We start from the raw sequence: 22,680 nt of genomic DNA on the forward strand, positions 1-22,680 counted from the left end.
ATGCTGCTAAATCAGGAGTTGGGATGTTTGGTTTTGATGATCATTCAGCTGAATGCTTTAATGGATTTGGTTTTGTGGCTTTTACATATAGCCATGAGGTAAAAATAGGTCAGAAGTAAATATCTTTGTGAAGATTAAATATGCTGGGGGTATGGTGCCCTTGCAGTGATTTTAATGTGCAAATTATTTTGCAAGGAAAGCAGCAACTATCCTTGTCAAGTCTGCTGATGATAACAAATTTCCCAGGATAGTTGATCTTTGGCTATAACATACCAGGTACAGCATTGAGTAACTAATCACAGTAAAGAAGTTTGCAAAAAATATTCCAATATTTTGTTTTAAAAGTGTATTTTGTGAAGTAACCCAACTGGACTTTGAGGCAACAAGAGTTCCTCAGATACCAGTGTGTGTGAGAGTCAAATTTGATGAGCTAATCCAGAGCTCCTAGGAGATGTTTGATGAAATGAGTGAGAATTTCTCTGCAGAAAATGAGTGTGCCATCACACTGGGCATTGCTGATGGATTTCATCAACACAAAGAGGCTCAGGAAAGGTTAATAGGAGTGTGTAATGTGGTGTAACACAAACTCTCAATTACTAAGGAGTTCTCTAATGTCAAGGTGAGGAGAAGTGTGCTGTTGTGATGCATCTTGCCATGCAGATCAAGAGGAGGTTAACAGAGCTGACTGTGGTTTATTGAGCAGGACATTGGAAGAATAACCAAGAGAGCCTGTTCTCTTGGGAGCTCTGAACTGCTGTGTGACATTGGGCACATTACTGAATGTAAGGATAGCCCAATATCCCCTTCTGCATGGAGATTTTGATCGACATGCTTTATAAAATCTTTAAAACTCTGTGGGTGAAAAACTTAATACCAATTCTGAAGTAAAATAATTTTGTTCAACAACAAAATGTCAAAATAAACAACGAGGGTTTGTTAGAGTTGCTCCACTGAATGAATGAATTTCAGAGTCAGGAGGAACAGATAGCAGCATGAAAGTGGCACTCTAACAAAACCACCCCACCTTGGGGTCAGTGTGATAAGGGGAAAATACAGAATCTTGTAGGAATGAGAGATTCACAGACGAGTCTGTCAGAGGAGTGCACCATCTGTATTTGATATCTCTGCTGTGCCTGTGCCATCTGAGTACCCTTCTGCTCAGTGGAAAAGCTCAGACTCCCCCTCACAGGCACATGTGATGCTGGAGAAGGTTTTTAATTTGGCTTGCAGTCGAGTTTGTTCCAGCAGTGCATCCATGGTTAGTGACCCCCTCAGCTCTAATGAGGCATTCAGAGGCTGGGCTGGATAATTTTAAGTCTTCTCCTGGGCATTGCTCTACCCTCTCCCACATGCAGAAGGGATGTGTGCTCTATGGTAGAGCACTGCAAGAGCTCAGGCCACAGAAGGGTTGAACTGTCACTGCTTTTGTCCCATTAATTTGAATATGGATATTGTCTTATAAAATGCTGTGATAGACTTTACAGGTGAAGAGTAATTTATATTTGTTTTGATTCAAACCCATATTTTGCTACAGTCCCTTCTCTGTGCATTGCTTTTTAAAATTTCAACAGAACTGTTAATGGAGTAAGGCAGCAACTAATGAGACATTTTGAGTTTGCTCCATGTATGTGGCAGGTTTTGGGTTCTAGAATTTAAAAAGCCCACAAAGCCAAAACCTGTATAAAGTGCAAAGAGGAAGACGTGCTTTTAAAACACCCTGAATAAATGACATTTAAAAAAATAATTGTGCTGTTATGCTAAAAAAAAGAGTAAAAATTGTTATACATTAAGAGGAGTAAAGAAAAATGAAGTGGCTTAATGTTAGATTGCAATGAAGAATTGATTATTGAAAGAAAAAATTTCTTTATGCATAGAAAATTAGTTTATTATCAACCTTTAGATCCCTCAATTTAAAAGAACTTGACATAAAAATTTAAGGCTACTTCAGCTAGGAAAGTCAACTTTAGTGATAAATTCATGCATTTAGGGGTCAAGAATATGGTCAGGACTGTGGCATGACTTTTGGCTCTGTAACTAAAGAAACTGCTTTAAGAGCTGCAAATTGTATCAGCTGCAAGCTTTTTGCAGCCTTTCAGGCTCATTAATTACATCTGATTGTTGGGGTATCTTAAATATAGAATCAAAATAATTCTAATAAGTTTATTAACTCCTGTGGCCCTTCAGTCCAGCACTGCCTCTCTGAAGGAGTCACTGCCAGGACTTGCATGGCAGAGGGAGTGAAGCAAATCTAAACAGTTCAAGCTCTGCATAGCACAGCATTTCTGCTGGGCCAGAGATATTAATTGAAATCAAAAGTTGGTGATTTAATCAAAAGTGTATGTTTCTGCAATCTCTCTTTTACATTCGCAACGTTGAGGCTTGCACATCTGAAAGTGGTTTTTTGAAAATGGCGTGGAGTAAACACACATTTAATTTTTTCATGGAAACAATGGATAGATTGGATATTTGATCTGCCCTTTGCATGCTGGTTCTGCTTTTTCATTATAAAACATAAAATGTATATATGCACATATAGTTTTAACATGCCTGTGACAAAATCTCTCAACCAGCAACATTTGTGGAGTGTGTGCAATTGAGCTATGAATGCACCTCAGAGGCAAATTACAGCTCCAAACAGGCAACACGGAGAGATGACTTTTAAAGTATTATTGCAAGATTCCTGTTGAATTCCTTTCTTTAATCAGGATGGTAGTGGTATTTACTGGCTCTCAAAATCCCAGGGAGGGGGAAGAATTTTCATCATAAATGGGTAGTGTTCTGCAGATGTACAAAGCAAACAGAGCCCTTTTGAAAGACTGAGACTAAGGATGGTGTTCACACATGTAAGTAACTTGAAATATTTTTGTTTACAGCCATAGGTGAATATCTTGATTTTGATAAGACTTGATAGAAGTAGATACAAACAGGAACACGAAGACCATGTTTCTCGGAACACAAAGACCATGTTTCTCTTCAGAATAAAAACAAGGAGAAAAAAATTTAAGCTGAAGTCAAGAGTCTTGCTTCAGGAGCTGATTTCTTTTCCTGCCTTGGTCACTTGAACTCTGTAGGTTTTGGTGTGGTTTGGCTTTGCTTTGGTTTTGTTTTGGGGACTCTGGTTTGGTTTTTTTTAGCAATTTAGTTTGTGTGTGCTTGTGTTATCTTTCAGTGCCAAGTATTTAGATTGCATTAAACACTTCTGAGTTTTGTACAGATAGCTTTTTTAGTTTGTTATTTCTAGATGATCATTTACCGAGAGAAAACCCCCACACCTAAACCAGTGAAAAACATAAAAGCATTAAGGGTTCTGACAGTGAAATACTGTCTGTCTTTCCCCGGTGCTTATGTGAAATGATCTGGCAAAACAGATACTGAAGAAATAATGTATTTTTTGTGGGCTTTCTCAAATGATAAATGTTCTTGTCTCTCTAGAGAATTTCTTACCAAATGCTGATTTTTGCAAGCCGACAGAATCAGCATTTCAAGTATTTTTTTTTTATAATGCAGCAAATCAGAAGTTGTGCCTGCTTCATCTTCTAGACAATTGGAAATTCATTTATCAGAAGTTTCCAACTATGCCTCTAATATCTCATACTCTTTTTTTAAGCAAATCACTTGTTTATAGCAAAGTCAGAGCTATTTTCTCTCTTTTTAATAACAATACACATGTATTATTGCCTCTGTTACAAATTATGAGAATTATCAGTATCTCTTAATGAAATAAAATTAGGGAAGATTGAAAAAACTGAAGGAATATTTTTTTTTAAATAAAACAAAATGACAACTTTGTAATCAGCTTCATTTTTTTTACAGGGAAGGGAAGTAATTTAAGGCATTGCTTGTATGAGCAGCTTCATAGTAGCAGTACACCAAGGTAGTTTGCAAGTTTGGTGTATAAAGGCCCAAAAGCTTGGTTTTTTTCCACTACTCATTTTGTTTTACTGGAAAAATAGTGCCATGCTACTTTCTCAAGATGTCATCAAAATATAATAATTTAATTTTAAAAATTTTCAAATTTATTTCAGAGGAATTATGCCTCTTTTGTTTTAATTTATTGAAACTTAACCCCAAATTTAATATGTAAAAATTTAATGGTGGGGAAAGTATGAGGGCCTGGAGGTGAGATAACCTCTGCAGTGAAAGGAAGAGAATGCAGCGTTAACGATGACCTTTGTTGTGCTTTTATTGTGGTTTGGTTTGGTTTTTTCACTATCCTGTGTGATTCAGGTTTCTTGCATTGATAGTTTTTATAAAATCAGGTTCTTTGTGGGTGGAATCTAAATCCCAGCATCCTGCAGAGTGAGCACTGAGGGCACAGACACCCCAGGTCAGGCTGGCACCTCTCCTGTCCGGCACCAGGAGAGCAAAAACAGCTGCAAGTGTTTTACAACCACATACTTTTCCACATGCTTTTCCTGTTTTGCGGCCTTCCAATGATGGCCGAAAAATGATAGAAATGCTTTTTTATGGCAGTGGAATTCCAAATATAAAATATGTAATACATAAGCCTCTTGCTTGCCAGGGTCTTGCAGACCAAGCTCTCCTGGTTTTGTTGCAAATGTTCTTGAAGGTTTCCAGAACTAAGCAGAGTTGTACACCATGAAACATGTGGGGTCTTTTCACATAGATCTGAAATAATATCTTGTTTCTTGCAATTTCTACTTTTGTTTTGGAATTTGAATTATGAAAAAATGCCTTTATTTACTATGAGCTGGCATAATTATAAGATGATAAATTACAAGTTAAGAAATCATTCACATCTCTTTTGAGTGCAAGTTATTTTTAGTTTTCAAAAGCACCAGCTACTCAACATTGAGAAGTGTGGCTTTTTAATGTGCTTTCACAAGAGCCTAATAGACCATGTGGTAGGGCTCTGTGTGCCTAGAAAATGTTGTGGATTTCAACAGTTCCATTCAGTTTTCAGGCAAGCACAGTGAGTAATTGCCTGGCTTTCTTCACTCAATGGCAAAGCTCAAATCAATAAATCTGATGACCTGAAAGCTGCCTCTTCAAGTGATGCATTTTAGAATACTTTCTGAAAACTCAAAGGTCAAGTCTAAAGGAAACATTTTTATCAGGAGGTGATGTGTTGAACATGATCTGTGCAGCTGGAAATAAGTGATTCAAATTTGTACTTGATTTGTTTTAAATTCCCCAAAGCTTCAAATCCTGTGCGATGTGGACAGACATTGACGACATTAATTAACTGGCAGTGTTTTCAGTTTACTGATCATTTACTGCTTTTTATCATGGTGTTGGTTGCAATAGCATTTGCCTCTCTTGTCTGCTGTGCTCTTATATTTTCTCCAGTGAATAAAAAATAAAAGTGCATTTTTCTATTTTAGAAAAATTCCTTTTATCTCGAGTAATGACATAAATGGACTTCAAGAATGAAATCACAACTCTCTTGATGGTATCTAAGTGCAGATCAAAGGGGGGAAACCCCAAATCTCTCTGCCTGCCTTGAGGGAGTTAAATGCAAGGGGTTTGTTTGAGGTTTCTTAGGTTGCTAGATTGCTATTAAGGTCTCAAACCAGAGATTTCCTGACAGGCAATAATGTGGAAAAATGAAATTATTGCTGAAATTACATATATAAAAAATTGCCCTAAATATTTACTGACAGCTTTGTATTTTTAACTTTGTTCCAAAATTGTGTACAAATTATGTTTTATTCAATATTGTTTCATTATGAAAATATTCACACAAGTTTTTACAGAAAAATGTAAAGTTTAAAGGAAGTATAAAGTGTCAGTCTATCTTGAAAATTAGTTTTGTTGGGGGAAATGGGTCCAACATGTGCAGGCCTTCTCTTAACAGAAGAGCCCTTTCTTGTCTCACCAGCCAGGACATAACTGGTCCTGGCTTATTCACTGTTTTGAACATTTTAATGTTCATCCAGCTGCTTTGAACCACTGTTTTTGCTCACCTTACTCTCCATTGTCTCTCTGGAGTTCTATAAGAATTATCATTCTGCAGGCAAATTTTAATAATAATTTTTTTTTAATGATACCATTTCATTTTATTCATTCAAAGACCGCGGGCTGCCCCAAGAGTCTGCTGGGGAGGTTGGGGAGATAATTTTGGCACAGGGGCTTAATTGGCAGGAGGCAGGTGCGCCTTCCTCTCCCTCCCTGTGCCATGGAGGTGCAGGTTTGTGGTCAGGTGAGGGGTTTGGTGATGGGCAGGGATCAGTTCAACACAACTGTGCATGTTTTAGAGAGAGAGAGAGAGAGGCAAAGAATGGCCAGAGTGGAAGCCAACAGTTCTCAGAGTACAGGCTGCAGTGGAATAACGTGGGGAGGAAGAATGTCCTCAGCATTAAATTATTTTTAATAATTAATTTTTACAAAGTTTTCTTATAAACACTGGTGAGGAAAAAAGTATTGATATGCAGAAAATTGAGGATAAAACTTGTTTTGAATATATTTTTAGTGCTTAGGCATTCTGGGAGTTATTCACACTGTGAAATGTAATGCTTATAGTGGATAAAGGATGCTTTGATGCTTGTGTTTAGATGAAGGCTCAAGTTGATGTGCTTTGTTTAGGCTTTTCTTTGCATGAAAAGTTAAGCATATCTAGATAAGCTTGTAGTGTGAGTACTCCTAATGTAAGTGTTGGATAAATCTTGTGAAATAGGCATCTGCAGGAAGTTCAGCTGAGGAGGATTCTAGGTTGCTAAGGCAGAGGGATTGCCAATCATATCACTGTTTTTACATGATTTTTGGAGGAGATACAAGGATTTTTTGTTACATTTTTGGCTCTTGTTTAGTTGCGGGGAAGAGTAGTTTAAACATTGTGAAGGGGAGTTATCGTTTTCCTACAGTGCATGAGATAAATATTTTTATTATTTTTTAAATGGACTTCTGGTTCTAATCCAGTTGTTCTCTCCCCACGACAGCATCTTGGCACAAAGCAGCCTGCTGTCACACAAATAAACATCAAATAAATGAGGAATGTCAGCAAAAGTGTAATATAAAATGAATAATTAGTTGTCAAAACTTCAGCTGGTTCCCTGTGAGTAACTTTTCCCTATTTTTCTTTTCTTCTTCCAGAAATACAAAGAATATGAGAAGGATGTTGCAATAGAAGAAATTGATGGCCTTCAGCTTGTGAAAAAGTTAGCAAAGAATATGGAAGAAATGTTTCATAAGAAGTCTGAAGCCGTACGGGTAAGCAGCAGATCGATCTGCTATTTCTTTTTATGATGTAAAACTAAATGTATGGTTTAGGCTCTGCTCTGAAGGCTGTACTAGCAATTGAAGGTGCTGAAGTGGAAATGCTAAAGCATTCAGAAGTATTTTAGAATCACTGTTCAAGAGAATAGATTTAAATTATGTATACCATCAATAGACAAATATAAGAGTGTTCAACGAGGTTGGAACTACCAATTTCCAATACGAGTTTGTAACATATCACTGTGTGCAGTAAAACCTAAGTGCATATGGTTGAAATGTTACATTTTAAAATATCCAACCGAAGCAGGCTTAATTTCACTGCTCACTATTATAAAAATAGTATTAGAGGGAAATATCTGAGTTCAGTAACTGTCCTTTAGTTCAGCAAAAGATGCAAACACTTCAAATGGTAAACATTTTAATTGTGGTAAGTACTACATCACTCTTTAGTGATGATTATTATTAATTATTATTAATGATCATCGAACAACCAGACTGCTCTCTGTATGTCTGTAAGGTTTTGTGCTTTTTTTGCCTTTTCTTTTTTTTTGTATTTTTCTATCTCCATTCTGATCCTCCTTTTGTAATAGCTTTGGTGTTTATTAGACTTAGTACAAAACAAACATAAAAGTTCATTTATTATGTCAAATAGGAGTTTGTTGTAAAATGTGTGGTCTAAAGAGTGAAAAAACAAATCTTCCTGGTGTACTTTTCCTTTTGCATTATTCTTTGCTAGAAGTTGAGGTGACTGCCTGGAACAATGTGGCATCACCCCTGTCAGCAAACTCACAGGGCATTCTGGTGATGCTGTTTGCCATCAGCTGCTCTATTTCAGCCAGACTTAGCTGCTCAATTGAGCTGAAGATGCTCCTGTCTCCACTGCAGAGCTGGAGGTATCACTCAAGGACAGGGATTCCTTTTGTGTGACTGAGGATACAATTCCACCCTCAGCCTTGTATTATTTGTTATGGTGCAAAAGGGAGGAAGGAATTTGGCTACGTTTAAGAGGTTGAATTTTCAGGGCTGGCAGTGAAGTAAAACATATTTCAGCTTGTAAAACTGAGCTCACTTGGCAGGGAAGCAGAGAAAGACAATAAACATGGAACCCCGCAATGCTATTTTTACAGTGTGTTTTTCAGGGGAAAAACTACACTTTAATATGTGCGCAACAGCTTCCAGAAGCCTGAAGAATATTGACTTGAGGAAGGGGGAGGACTCTTTTCCTTGTTTCTTTGTGGAGAAAACTGCTCCCCTGAGACCATAATGTGAACAAAGCATTCTTGGAGCAGCACTTGTTTAGCGCGAGAGGTGACCAGCGAGCCGCGCGCTTGGCTGGTGAGGGAATAGAATTCCATCAGGGAGGAGTGCGGTGGGGAAGAGCAGTTCGTGTCTCAATTAGAGCTTCATAACAAATGCTTAGAACAGGTTTGGTCTCTTCATACAGATGGTGTTTTTATTTAAGGAGGAAAAAAATATACGGGATCAATATAGACAGACCACCATGCTCTGAGTGAAAACAAGCCCGAATTCCGCGAAGTTTAACCATGCGTGTAATCTTGAGTGAACGGATTTTAGTGCTGGAAAAAGTGACTGAAATCCAGACCCGTTTTGGAAGGCTTCCATCTTTGGAAAGGAAGCTAAAAGCATGGTTTGGACAGGGTCACTTCTTTTAAGAAATCTGTTTAGTGTGCTTTCAAATTAAGCTATTAATTTTGGCTTAATTATATAAATTGGTCCTTCTTGATGCTAGAGATGTAAAGAGTGACCCATTCTGTTCTGGTAGTAAGTAGTGCTTGGTAATTTGCATCTTGAGAAGTACAAAAACCTTTGGTACAACAGGGGTTTTGCATAAATTTCATCCTTGGTTCATCACAACTAATTTTCCCCTCATATTTGGGGAGGTGAGATGGGAATTAGAAAACTCCTTTACACTTAAGAGCTCTGTTTCATCCTGGTGCTGGATCATTTTGTCTATAAAATATTTGAATTTTGACATAAGGTTTTGATGGAAACTTGTGCAAGAGCACTGGAATGTACAATTCAGAGCAATATATATATTGGTGGTGATGTCGGAGGAAGTACTAAATGAGGAATACCATACAAAATATCCCTCAGCCTTAGAAATAACGGGGACACGATTGTGAGGCTGCAAATCCAAGGACTCAGGAAATGTGTACCAATATTAGCCCAAATCGTTACCCTACACCACTGAATGAATTTGCTTCAAGTACACATCAAAATCCATTGTTGATTAAAATGTTTTATCCAAAAGCATTTTGGGCTAAACATACTACTTCAGGTGTTAGCAGATGCAGCACTCTGAAAATGTTTGGAAATTCATAGCACATAAAGTGTTTGATTTGTAGAAAAGGCCAAGAAGAATGAGTTTTTGTGGAGGTTCTTTTTTGGTGTCTTTGTGATTCTGCTTAATGCTTTCAAACATACGAACTTATTTGAAGCTACTAATCACATGTGAACTCTTCTCCCTTCTCCCCCTTAATATTCTGGATGAATTTTTATCTTTCTGTCTCATCGCTTTTCATAGTGATTAGTTGGTTCAGTGTGATTTTTATCATATTCATTCCCTGTTTGAATTACCCTTCAGTATGCAATTATCCTATCACAGATTGTCCTATTTTTGTTCTGTCAGATACATAAGATAAATGGAAAACTGAAAGTACTAAACCAATTATATAACCTTTTGTCATCTACTTTCTGATGGAAAACCTTGCAAGCAACATTCCCCCCTCCTTCTCCCCAGTGTTCACTATTTACCTTGGGTTTATGTCAGTTCAGGATATTCCTGTTAACCATTTCCTTCCTAATGCTGCCCTACCTGATTGAATTTCAGGCAGGCAGGTTTGTGTTTTATTTTGGACTATTTGTGACATGAATTAAGTTAAAATCCCTGAGCTGTGGTTTTGATTCAATGCCGCTGGTGTTTTGTTTCTATCTGTGACAAAGGTAAATGGATCCATTTACTTTTAATATTACAAAGCTTGAGATGGGAAAAATCTTACTGCCCATAAGGTGAGAGACACAGAAATGTTTCCTGCACTATTCAGCAGTTGTTTTAATTTTACAGCCAAACACAAATAATCCCTTTGAGATTTTTGTGTAGTCTGCCGTCACTTGAGGTATTGCTGCTTTTCTGGAACTTTTACTTATTTCACTCATAGGAAGTTTTCTTCATTAGTCTTAAAGTTATCTGTGATTTCTTTTGAATATAATTTTAGAAGGTTTTATGAATACTTCAGTGACTTTTTTAATTTGAAATTGAATGGGAATGAATTATGTGACATAATGCTCAGTAAGTAAAAATGACCAGGGCAACAAACTTGATAGTGAAAAAGAGGTTAAAATTGTTCATTTGGGACTTTTACTTTTCCTAGTTATTGGCATACTGGGAAAAAAATTGAAGGCTAGAGGGAAGAGGAAAAAAATAGCAAAATGAAAGGTAACGAAGTTATTAGGAAATATTTGAAAAGCTACTATAACTTCAGTTTAGTACTAAAATTTTGATTTTCATTAATATTTCTTTGCAAATAAAGAGGTGCTATAAAAATTATTGTTGATTCACTGCTATGATGGCAAATCAAGTGTTAAGGATGATTTTTCTTTAAGGCAACTACCCTTGCTGCAGTGGAAAATGCAAATAAGAGGCTTCTTTTTATTAACTTTTCCTACTATAGCTACCTGGTGTTCATTGTGAAGCTGATTCTCATTATAACTGTACTGTGAAAAGTAATTGCTGTTGTACAGTAATTCAATTTCAGTGCATTCATGCATCAGTAAACCAGCGGGGTTTATCTAGAGAAACCTGGGACTCTAAAGCCTTTTATCATGAAATTCCACACGCAGACAAATGTTCTTCCAAGGAGTAGAATATCAGCATTTACATTTAACAAACATTTGCAATGAAGAGAAATGTATTTCTTTTTTTTTCCACTGATGATTTTTACACCAGTCTTTAAGCTTTTTTTGGGTGCTATTAGGATGATATGGTTTATGCACAGTTTGAGCAATGTATGTGTTTGAGATGTTTGTGCTTACTCATATGCAAATGTGGTGTGCACATTTTAGTATGCACATGTGTATTTGTGTGGGTGCAGATCTTTAGATGTGCATTTTTGGGTTTATATGTGCCATATCAACAGCTTCAATTCACTATGGTTTTTCTGCATGTATATGTACATATATATGTAAGACAGTATTAAACAGCACATACTGCATTCAGATATTTTCAGGAAAATACTGGTAAATTGATGTCCTGATCAGTAAATAAATTTTTATTTAAAGTGATGTGTTAATGGGTGCAAAATGAACTTGATTTGATGAGCAAATGATCGCAGCAAGTAATTCAAAGCTGAGAGAAAAAGTTGCTAAGGAGTGCTTCTTTATTCAGAGTGTACAAAAGATTTCCATAGAGTGTATGAAAGCTCAGTAAAAAAAATTAATACTGAATACTGTTGTCAATAATTGTAGCTTTATTTACAAACCACCTCCAAATACTTTAATTTTTCCTTGAGTGTACTTGGAATTTACCTTATTTTTAGTGTGTAACTTAGTGGTGAGTTCCTGTTTGAGGTAACAGTGAGGAATATTCCCGGTGCATTTTGAACTGATTGGTTTTTTTTGGAGACTGTTTTAAATGTGCACCGGCTTGAATGCCCACTGTTTTAAATGTGCACCGGCTTGAATGCATTTTATTGCACTGTATTTTCATTCTGATTTTCTATCACTTTGATCAGGGCTAGATCGGGAACGGCATTCTTGAGAAGAGAAGCAAACAATCATTCATATTTTATATTTATATAATAGAATAGAAATAGATATTTAATGTCAAAACATATTACTTTTCTGGGCTCACTACTTCAAAGATAGAATAAACTAAGTTTCTTCTTTGAGCTAATTTGCATCTGTAGAATTAGAAGAAAAATGAATATCAATGTGAACTCTTTACAGCTGCAGCTCAATGGGGGCTGTATTGACCCCTGATTTTTTTTTTTTTTAATAAATATAGTAATAGAGGGTTTTTTTTAATCTGCAGTTGGAAATGAAAAAAAGAACCTCAACATTAAGTTTATAAAATTACTGAGGGGAAAAAAATTATAGATGGTTGTGGGTGGAAGGAAATTATGGTGAATCAACCCCGTATCACTATAAATAGTTTTAACTGACAGAATAAAGACATAATGAATAAAGGAGAGATGGCTACAGTTGTGTTAATTACTGCTAACAAATTAAAGGTTTTCAGCAATATTTTTGTATTCACATTTAGTATTTTAACTGTAATTGTTGCTATTTAATTTTGGTGTCATTTAAATTTGCTCATAGTTTTACTGGTCTCCTTCATGTGTCAGTAATAAATTTGTGTTCTTGAAAGCATGAAGAGCTTTATTTTTACTTTTTTGAAAATTGGAATACATTACAAAATGAAAAGATGGATAGCAATCCACTGACAGTAGAGTATTCAATAGCATAATACATAACCTTGATAGCCATGATCTGGAGAATATTTAAAGGCACAGTAAATTTTTTTTCTTCCTTATTGCTATTGGACTTGAAGATTGCTTTTGGTAAATGTGTAGAATTTAGGACAGTCAACAAATGAGGGATTGTCAAACATATTCTAGTGCAGATCAACTAAATCCCACCTTGCTGCTTCTCTTTTTAGTTCTTTGGGTTTGTCAAGAAATTTTTGTATTTGTAAACAGATACAGCTATGAGTTCTGAAAGGGGGAAAAAATAATTTTATTGAAGTGTGGGTGGGCTTGTTTTCTCTTCAACCTTCATTCCCATCCCATGGCTGTGGTGTGAGAGCTCAGACTGTCCTCAGGTGCATTTGCTGGTAAACAGGAGGAATGAATGAAATGAATGAAACAATTTTACCTGTGTGTAATGGAATAAATATGGAATAGACAGCTTTAATGGAAGTCAGTTTTTTCTGTCTGTAGACCTCTGTGAATCATAGCAGGGAGCCCAAGTGCATTGATGAAATATTTAACTCTCCTATGTCCTAACCAGGTTAGCTGAGTTGTCAGAACAGGTTCTGGCGGGGGACAAGAGGTGAAACATGGAAAAGCTCAATGGGAGAGAATGAAAAGAAAACCAGTGAAAACTTCAGGGAGATGTTTCAGGGGATATGTGTTTGCCAGGATTTCCAGGGAGTCATGTACAGGATGTGCAATATCCAGGAATTCCTGCTCCCAGCTCATCCCTGCTGGAGAAAATTCTGCTGCAGCTCTGCAAATGTGGAGCTTTCATGTCTGGGTAGAGTTGAAATAAATATCTACAAAAAGTAAAGCCTCTTGAACCATCTTGGGATTTGTCTGTCTTTAAAATCCTGGCCTGTTTGTATGCTAAAGGAAAAAAGAATCCATGGTCTAGTCAGTCTTAGGAAATTTAGTGAATTTCTTGGAGTTCAAATTTAGAAAAAAAGAAAAAGTAGTCATAACATAAAAAGGAGAAAAATTAAGACTTGTAAAGAAAACTTCAAAGCATTTGCTGCTGGAGACAATTATGATGGTCTCACCTCCAGTGGCAAGAAAAGAAGGGAGAAGTATTTAAAGATAGTGCATTCAACTGTGTAGTATTTATGTGAAAATACAGTGAGGAAATCCACCTACTTCACTGATTAGTTCCTATATTAGACTTCACTGCTGCAGAACATACCATTCAGTCTCTGCAATCAACATAAAATAGTGTTTCAGAGAGCAGGAAAAAAGAGTAGAGTAGTTTTGAAAGAATGAAGTAGGATAAATTAGTCTCATTTTTCCTTCTTTCTTATCAGTGTTTTAGGGTATTAGCATATTTTAGTGCTTTACATTAACATTAATTATTTTAACAAAGTCATATTGTTCAACTTTCTGTTCAATGTGGGATTTAAACTTCAAATAGTAATATTTTAATTAAAACTTAATTTCACTTGCACAGCTGTCATCTTCTCAATTTTCAGTTAGGATCCTGATCTCATATTGTAAATACATATCATTGAATCTATTTGTTGGAATTATAAAAATAAATACTGGTACTTTTGCGTCAAAGAAATGTTAGATGTTCAGTGTCATGTTAATTTTAGAGGGTTTATTGATACCTATTTTAATTGATTATAAATATTCTCTTGAGATGATGCACTGTAACTTGCTGATCATCTAACATTAGCCCATGTTTTGAAACTTTGTGTTCATTTGCTTTAATGCTTAGGTAATAAAAAAGAACTTTTCTTTTAGAGATTGCTCAGGGTGTGCAGAGCAGGTTTCCAAGCTGCTGCCTCCTTTTTCCATTCCGTGAATGATTCCAACTCCTCTGCTCCAGGAGCAGCAGTGAGGAGGAGCCTGCTAATGGCTTTCTTGGAGGCATTTAATGAATGGTCATTTATCAATATTTTGAGGAGGAGAGAGACTATCATCTCTGTGTGATTCTTCATTCTGAAGTGCTCAGAAGCATTTCAGTGAAAAGAGGTGTAAAGAGAATTCATGAATGTTTTTTTATGAGCATTAACCCTTTGCTCTGCTCTGTGATGGAGCTTCCAGCAGGGACCGTGCTGGCCCAGCCTGCCCTGCCCCTGGAGCACCATTGCATGAGAAGAGCCTCCTACACACTGAACTGAGGGCAAACACCCCATTTATCCTCTTCACTCCCACCTTTCTTGAGTTTGGCTCCAGTGTAATTAGGTAGGAAGAAGCCTGCTTAATCTAAAATAACTCCAGTTTAGTTGATTTTTTATGTCTCTAACAGCTGATTCTGTATTCCAAACCTGCCCAGCAGTGGTCGGTGCACTTCCTTGCTCTCTCACCTTTTGGATTTTTAACACCTACTGCTTCAAAAGTTATTCTGCCTCATCTTGTTTTCTCTTGACACTATAGTTTCTTTTAGATTCTAATTTGAATGGAATTATACCTTATAGGTTTATAAAATAAACTCACTGTGTTCCTTCTCCCAGCTGAAAAGCTTCTTTAAGACCTGGGAGCTTCATGGACTCTCACAGTGTCCTTTTTAAGCTCATCCTCCCAGGGAGGTAAAGAAGCTCTTCCCAGCACACTGAATTTCAGGTGGTCACAGTTTCTGCTGCAATTAAATCGGAATGTCATGATTATCACTACTGGTGGTATGTGAAACTGTTTTGAGAGACAAAAGCAGACCAACAATGAGATAAACTCCTTTCTTCTTTTTTTTTTTTTTTCCTTTTGGAAAAGCAGGGGCTTATTTTGAGAGTGAATTAAACAAACATTTAGTTAATGGTTTTGTTTTGAACTGTATTTAACAGCTGTCTGAAATACAGCTGCAATAAAACATCAGATTTGATGCTGTAACTAGAATTTCAAATGTTCAAAACTCATCTTCCTTTTGATGAATACCAAGAAAAAGGCTCAAGTTTTGTTTGCTAATGTTAGACTTCTGGATTGTCCTAGCTTGTACTTTAACATACTTGCAAATTGGCAATAGCTCTTAAAAAGGAAATCTCCCTTCTGGCTTCCATAGGTGCTTGCTTACCTCTCCTTTCTCCTTTACTTTTACTCCACTGAGCTGTGGCAGAGCTGTGAAGAAGTCTGAGAATTACCCAGGGCAGAAACTCCAAAACAAAAAGCTAAGAGAGGCTTTCTTTCCCTTAGATTAATTAGGCTCTTGCTCATTGCATGACATTAAAAATATTTGTGAGAGTAAGGCCCAGGAAAGAGATGGGAGACAGGAATGAGTTGGATCATGTGATGCTTTTTAATTTTCTCATGGGAATGATGATGACTTAGAACTCTATTGAACCAACCATTTGGATGATTTTTTTTAAACTCTGGTGACTCTGCAGCTGTTTAGGGAAATGATCTAATTACTTATAGGTCCCTTCAGGTCTGACATTTTGTGTGTAGCTGGGCTGAAATGTGCTTTGCTGTACTAAGGGTGAGAATCTCCTCCTGTATGGAGGTGATCAGTTCCTTATGTGTGATGGCAGCAGAAAGCTGAGCTCCCAGCTCAAACTGTGAGTGTCTGAGCAAAAATGCTTCAAATCAGTAACCTGAATCTCTCTAGAGGTTCAGTAAAATATAAACAAGAGTTAAAATTTCATTTTCCTGGGGAATAAGGCAAGGTGGCTCCCACATGGCACACATTGGTAGATTTGAGCTTCTGCTGGACAAAAGGACCCATCCTGAGTCTCATAGGGCACAAATTCTGTGGTACTTCAGTCTGTGACACTGGAGACCAACCAGCTTTAGGGCTGATAGGAGGGGTGGAAAGACTCTTACTAAAACAATAGTCTTGCTGTGGATCGATTTAACTAATTGATCAAATTATGCCTAAAATTGAAATGTTAATGGATTTCAAATTACTTCCAAAGACAGGCTCTGAATGTGAGGTTTCACAAAAATGTCTAGGCAGAGCTTTCCATGTGCACAGCCAACAGCATCCTAATAGATTTCTGCTGGAGATTCAGGATTTGTGGCAGGAGCAGCTGAGGCCCCCAGCTCTGGCAGGAACTGCAGCACACTGGGGTGAGAGCAGGTGCAGAATCTGACGCCTGGAATGGAGCTTTTCTGTTTTGAGGAGACACAAAGTTAAAAATCCCTGGGTGGGGGGGAGCAAAAGTGAGAACTTTGATTTTGTAGTGTTTTAAATTTGGAAGGAAGATTATTATTAATTATATGGATTAGTTATCCTAATCACTGTGTCATTGCTGCAGGGGCTATGGTAAGAACAAGTTTAGACATTTATTTCAGGAGCATCTTGATTTCAATGCCATGTAATTATGCTGCATTACCTTTGGTGTATGTTTTAAAATTATTTGTAATGAAGGGAACAAACAATAAATTATAGAGATCACTTTTTAATTTCCTTTACCTCCACATGAATAGATACACAGCCATGTATTCTTGGCCAACATACATTTCTTTGTCATTTAAGCTAGCACAGCATATCTTGGATGATTGCTTCTGGTGCTGTGCAAGTACTCCAGGAGGACAAATTGTTTGAGTAAATCATAACAAAAGAGGTGTTTCATGTAAGAAATAAACAGTTCCAAACTAATACCATAAATTGAAATTTTATTGATTAGTCTGTGGTTTTTTTTAATGTAAAGTTTAAATTACAGCAATCACTGTGGTGCAAAGCACCACAGAAATACTACATTACAGAAAAATCTTGTGCCCTGTATTTTCCATGGGTCATTTAAGAGCAGTGGTATATACAAGCAAAAAGAAAAAAACTGCTTTGGACCCGTGAGTCTTTGTTTTAAAAATAAGCTGGAACTGGAGAAGCAAGGCACAGAAAAAGGCACAGCAAAATCTGTGTGCAGAAATAGAGTTAGGGAGTTTTGGAGATTTCATGTGGCTTCACATGGAATGTACACTACGGCCTCCCCAAAAGGATTGCAGGGCAGCTTTTTATACATCAGAAAAAATTTCAGGGACATCTCAGAATAATTCTTTAATTCATAAGTATGAGGACAAGAGATTACTTAAAACCACTGCTGTAACTGGTAAACCTTTGGCACAGGTTGAGAACCCTGGTAAACATCTTTATTTACTACTTTATACCTTGATTTCTTTCATCAGTGAAGTTCTGATTTGGAAACCCCTTGGGGCTAGCACAACATGGGGATTTTCTCCTTTTTTAACACACTGAGCAGGCTAGAATAACATCTATTATTAAAAAAGATTGGCTTATAATTTTCCATTATATTGTAAAAACTGGGTTTTGTCAGTAAAATAATACTTTTATAACTCATTTCCCATAACTTGTAGTGAGATGGTAATTTAGCAGTCTGTAAATGTGCCAGTAAATTAGTAATTCTTGAGTCATTAATTTTGCATTTATCTTAATTGTGTTACATCTATGGATATTTATGGGGTTTTACTTTTTTACACTTGAAAAACATTACTATTGAGATGGGCTTAAGAAACTAAATAACCTTAATGGGAATATTTTTGACATAAAAAAATGGAAATTTGCCTTGATTTGTGAGTTAAGTAATTTTCATTGAAATGTCACTATGAATTGTTAGAGAAATGGGAATAGCTATTTTCCTTTTGCTTTTAGATAACTCCATGCTCATGATCTGGTAATTACATCCCCAACCTCTTGATCTTTATTTTTTGACAGAAGTTCAATAAGGAATTGGATAAATTGATAAGAGATGAGTCCATAGGTGGCTAATTAATATACTAATGGACAACCTTTAAATTGGGAAGCCCATAAAACACTGATTGCCATAAGCTGAAATCATTTACTGAGAAAAGAGACAAAGGCTTTTGTCCTATTTCTCAAGTTCTTTACTCCAGCAATCTCTGCTGCAAAGGGGTTGGGAGCTCTCCTGTGTCTCTCTGAGCTGAGATTCTGTTCATGGCTCAAAGAGTTCAACCTAAAAAATTATTTGATGAATTCTGTGTTTTTGAAAGATCAGATAGTCTGAGCTTATAACACAGTTCTGTGGGTGCTGCTATATTCTTATTTTAAAAGCGATATTTTATTTGAAAAATGCTGCATGCTTATGGCTTTTTCCTCTCCTCATGTATCACCTTGTTTTTTAAGCTTGAAGAAACTGAACCATGCAGGTGGCACTGGCCAGGCTGCCTTGTGCAAACCCAAAGCAATGTTCAGGGGAAACTCAGACCTTTGCAGATTGAGTTTTGCAGGACTCACATGTTTTTCTTTCTATATATGTGGAATATGAGTGGAACAGGTGAGAGAAAGTAGTTGTGTCATCATAATCTCTGATGATACAGTCAGGTGATGGCGCAGAAGATGATGTGGTTTTATTACAGAACTAGCAGAGAAATAGAGCATAGTTTAAAAATGATTAAAAAGTGAAGTACAAAGCAATGGCTCTTATATTATATGTTCTTAAAACATTTTTATGGCACGTATTATCACAATCTCTAGGCCTATGTGATTTTGCTGTTGGCAGCTTGTTAGAATGTGGCAGGTAAAGGAGAAATATTATCTTCTGTAATTGCAAAATTGTAAAAGTCCAGCTGTTCCTGGAGGATTCCCTGAGTTAAAGGGATATAGGATGTAGTCAACGCAAACTCTACGTTTTCTAAATGACATAACTAAAATGTTTCATCTAAAGTAGCAGAGCTAAGACAAATGTAGAAGCCTTTCATATATTATGCATGAATGAATGAAGCCTTAAATAGCTTCGTTCTGCAGCAGGGGAGGTGAGAATTGTGGGGTAATGTGGTGCTTCCTCAAATTGATCTTGCATTATTGTGATTATGCTGTGGAGCAGGACTCAGGAGGATGCTCAGCATTTCAGGGGTAAGGAGGATGTTGTTCAGGAGATCAGAGACTTGGCATTTGTGTAAGTAGGCACAAACATTGTGCATTTCTTCCAGGAGAACATAGTGCCAGTCCTGGGGCAGGTGCTGCTTTGGCATAGCCCTGCATTTACTGTGCTCCCTACAAGATAAATCCACACTGTTCGTGCAAAGCTTACCAGGCAGGGACCCCTGTGGCTGCTGATGTGCATGGTATCCTTGATTTCTGGTTAATTTTAATTTGTTGAAGTAAAAGTCTTCCAAGGCACTTACAAGGCAAGATAAACTCACAGGCATTCACTCATTGCAACCCCATAAAAGTTTAAAGGTCTGATGTAGAAAAACTTGTGATGTCATGTATAAAATACATTCAGATTAAAAAATAAAAGCAATGAAGTGGGTTTTTTTTCTTTATATAACACAAAATGCTTTTTTGTCTTATCATTGCTGCTGGGATAAAGGAAAACATCTTGGACAGTAAATTTGGCTGCTTTTCCTTTCAATCTACGTGTGTGGTGACAAAAATAATTTAGTTTCAAAACCTGCTTAATCCCCTGCATTCAGTCTGTCGCAGTTAACACATTGACTGAGCCATCCTGATTGCAATGTGGACCTTTGTCCAGGCAGAAATTATTAGCACCAGCAACTGATTTCAGAGGGCTTGGACCAGCCTGCAACAGCACATTTGACTTATTGCTAATGGGACTGAATTTAAGAAAGTGTTTTGCAGGAGAAATGTCTTCATTATCTATTATAAATGTCTGTTATTTGTTTCCCCTTATTTGTGTTACAAAGCACTAATGCTTTAGGAAGTGAAATAGGAAAGTGCTATGGTGATTCTTACTCCAGAAATTAATTGCACTGCAATCCTCAGTGGCTGAACATTTAATTTCAGACCAAAGTAAAAGAACATAAAATTAAATCCTGGATGAAATTTCATTCAGTCTGATTTCAGTATTAGTCTCTTATAATGCTTTTTGGGAGACAAAGAAATATTACCTACTGGCATGAAAAGAGCCTATAAAATTTAATAAAAACACAAAGTGGTTAATATACTTTTTTATTGGGGTAAGATTTCATTTTGTTGTTGTATGTATTTTATTTCCATTTTTCCTTCAAAAAGAACATTTTAAACTCAATATTTCCTCCTGTACAATTCTGCTTCTTTTGAAAATACAGCCTTCTTTTTCTAGTAGTTCTCTTTTGCTGTTTATGAAGAGTTGAGAATAGACAAATTAGTCATGACTTTTATTCCTTTCTCTAAGTGCTTTAGTGTTAGTAAGCCAGGTTAGTCTGCTGGTATTATATCATATATGAATTAGGTGATGAAAATAATTTTGATTTTATTTTTTGTGGAGTAATCAAGACAAAACAAAATAACTAGGAAAAGGAATAATTGTTTGATTTAGGATAAAAAAGAAAAATGTAACTAAACACTTTTAATTTGCAGTGTTGTATCTTACTTTCCTACTCTCACTTTTGCATAGTTCCCAATATATTTTCCAGTGTTTTACATATTATCACATTTATGGTTAAAAGCTGTGAAATTGTTCCCCTTTCCCTTTCTCTCACTGGGGAATTTGAGCACTCTGAGCCAAAATTAGCGTTTGGGTCATTACAAAGACACTGCTGATATTGTATTTCATACTTAATGAATCTTTATTGGCATCTGGGTCTAACCTTGACTCTGCTCACTGAATCATAACTTGGCAGTCTCAGAGTAGGTGCTCCACTGTCCTATCAAATTCCAGCAGAGATAATTTGGTCTTTCCCAGAGATTTCTTTATAACCTGCAGCATTGTGATTTTTAAAATATAGTAATAATAAAAATAAAATTATAAATGCAAAATAAAGCTTCAAAATGAAAGTCGTATTAGAGTTAAACTTTGTAAATTTAATATGATTGGATTGGTAGTAAAGGTGATGTTCTCATCTTTTGTGATGTTCTGCTAAAACCAAGCTTCTTCATCTCATCATCTCAGAGGTCTCAAGGCTTGGTATGAACCTCAGAGCTTTCAATACATGGAATAATTTTTTAGCAGAAGAGAATAGAGAAATTCAAATGTCCTCTATGTGCAACAACTGAAAAGGAGCTCATTTCCAAGTCTTAACTTTTAGTATCTTAATGCAGATCTGGAGAGCTCCCCTTACCCTTTTTGGGGTGTGGGAAGCTCTTTCAATGTTTCAGATTAATTAACCAGGACTCTCTATAACTGCTTCTATTCCTTGCTCAGTAATGCTATCTGGCACTTCCAGTATTTCTGTTGTAATTTCTTTTCATCTCAAAATAAGTAGTACAGAAGAGAAAAAAAAAAAAAAAAGAAAAAACGCTGGAATTCTGAATCAATAGGAAATAGAGTGAAATATATTTTTGAAAGGTAAAAAAACACTGAGAAAAGTCCCATTTTTATGTAAGTAGAAACTCAGAGAAGACATTTTCAATCCTTGAACACAGATTAATATTTTTTTAACAAAAACATGTATGTTTCTGGTAGCTGAGTGAAAATGATACTGTGATGTGTGGTGACTGGCACAGGAAGCATCATAAGCTTTCACCTGCTGGTGACCAAGGTCTGGTGGTCCAGGCAAGGGGTGCAGCAGGAGCAGCCACCTGGTGCTCACCCTTCAGGCTCCATCACATCCCATCTGATGCCCCAAATCCTGGCTTATGCTTTGGGAGCTGTGTTCAGGTTTGTGCTGGGGATTTTCACCTTGTGCTTTTGGGCGTAATAAAGGCCCCTGTGAACTCTCTCATTCCTGTGTCAGCTGTTTGCTAATATCACAATTCACAGCACAGCTGCAACTTCAGCAGTACAGGGTTCAGGCCTTAGGAAAGCAATAATGGACTTTAAAAGCTCAGAGAAGAGAAGCAAAGGCAATTGCAGGTTGGAATGTCTTTGTTGCAAGAGGATTGTCACTCTGATTTTTTAAGATTTTCTAAGTCTTCTGATACTGACATTCTAGCAGCGAACTTTCTCACACACTTTCTGGAAATAACTCATTGTTTTGCATTCCTTCATGGAGGAAGAGAAAGTTGATGGACTGTTGGTTTGTCCAGTGTCATTGGAGAGGTGGCACTGTCACCCTCCAATCCACTGTCACTTTTGGGGAACTATAAATGTTGAAGTCAGAAAAGAAACTTCCCTTTTTTCTTCACCTTGAGAACAGCGGTGTGAACTTGTGTCCTTTTGTGTCCTATAGCAACAGAGGGTTCCATGCATGTGAATTCCTCATTCTTGAGGAAAGGAGCCGA

At 36.7% G+C, this 22,680-nt stretch overlaps 1 protein-coding gene across 2 annotated transcripts in view; it reads left to right on the plus strand.

Annotated features, from left to right (window-relative positions):
- Positions 1-22,680, plus strand: part of CACNA2D3 (calcium voltage-gated channel auxiliary subunit alpha2delta 3) — a 381,968-nt gene that overhangs the window by 77,641 nt on the left and 281,647 nt on the right. For both annotated transcript variants that reach the window (XM_063164664.1, XM_063164665.1), the window contains exon 3: positions 7,054-7,170. In XM_063164664.1, coding sequence (XP_063020734.1) covers positions 7,054-7,170 — 117 coding nt within the window. The remainder of the gene's footprint in view (positions 1-7,053; positions 7,171-22,680) is intronic.

The sequence above is a fragment of the Melospiza melodia genome, chromosome 10 (assembly GCF_035770615.1).
Source record: "Melospiza melodia melodia isolate bMelMel2 chromosome 10, bMelMel2.pri, whole genome shotgun sequence".
NCBI classification, from domain to species: domain Eukaryota; kingdom Metazoa; phylum Chordata; class Aves; order Passeriformes; family Passerellidae; genus Melospiza; species Melospiza melodia.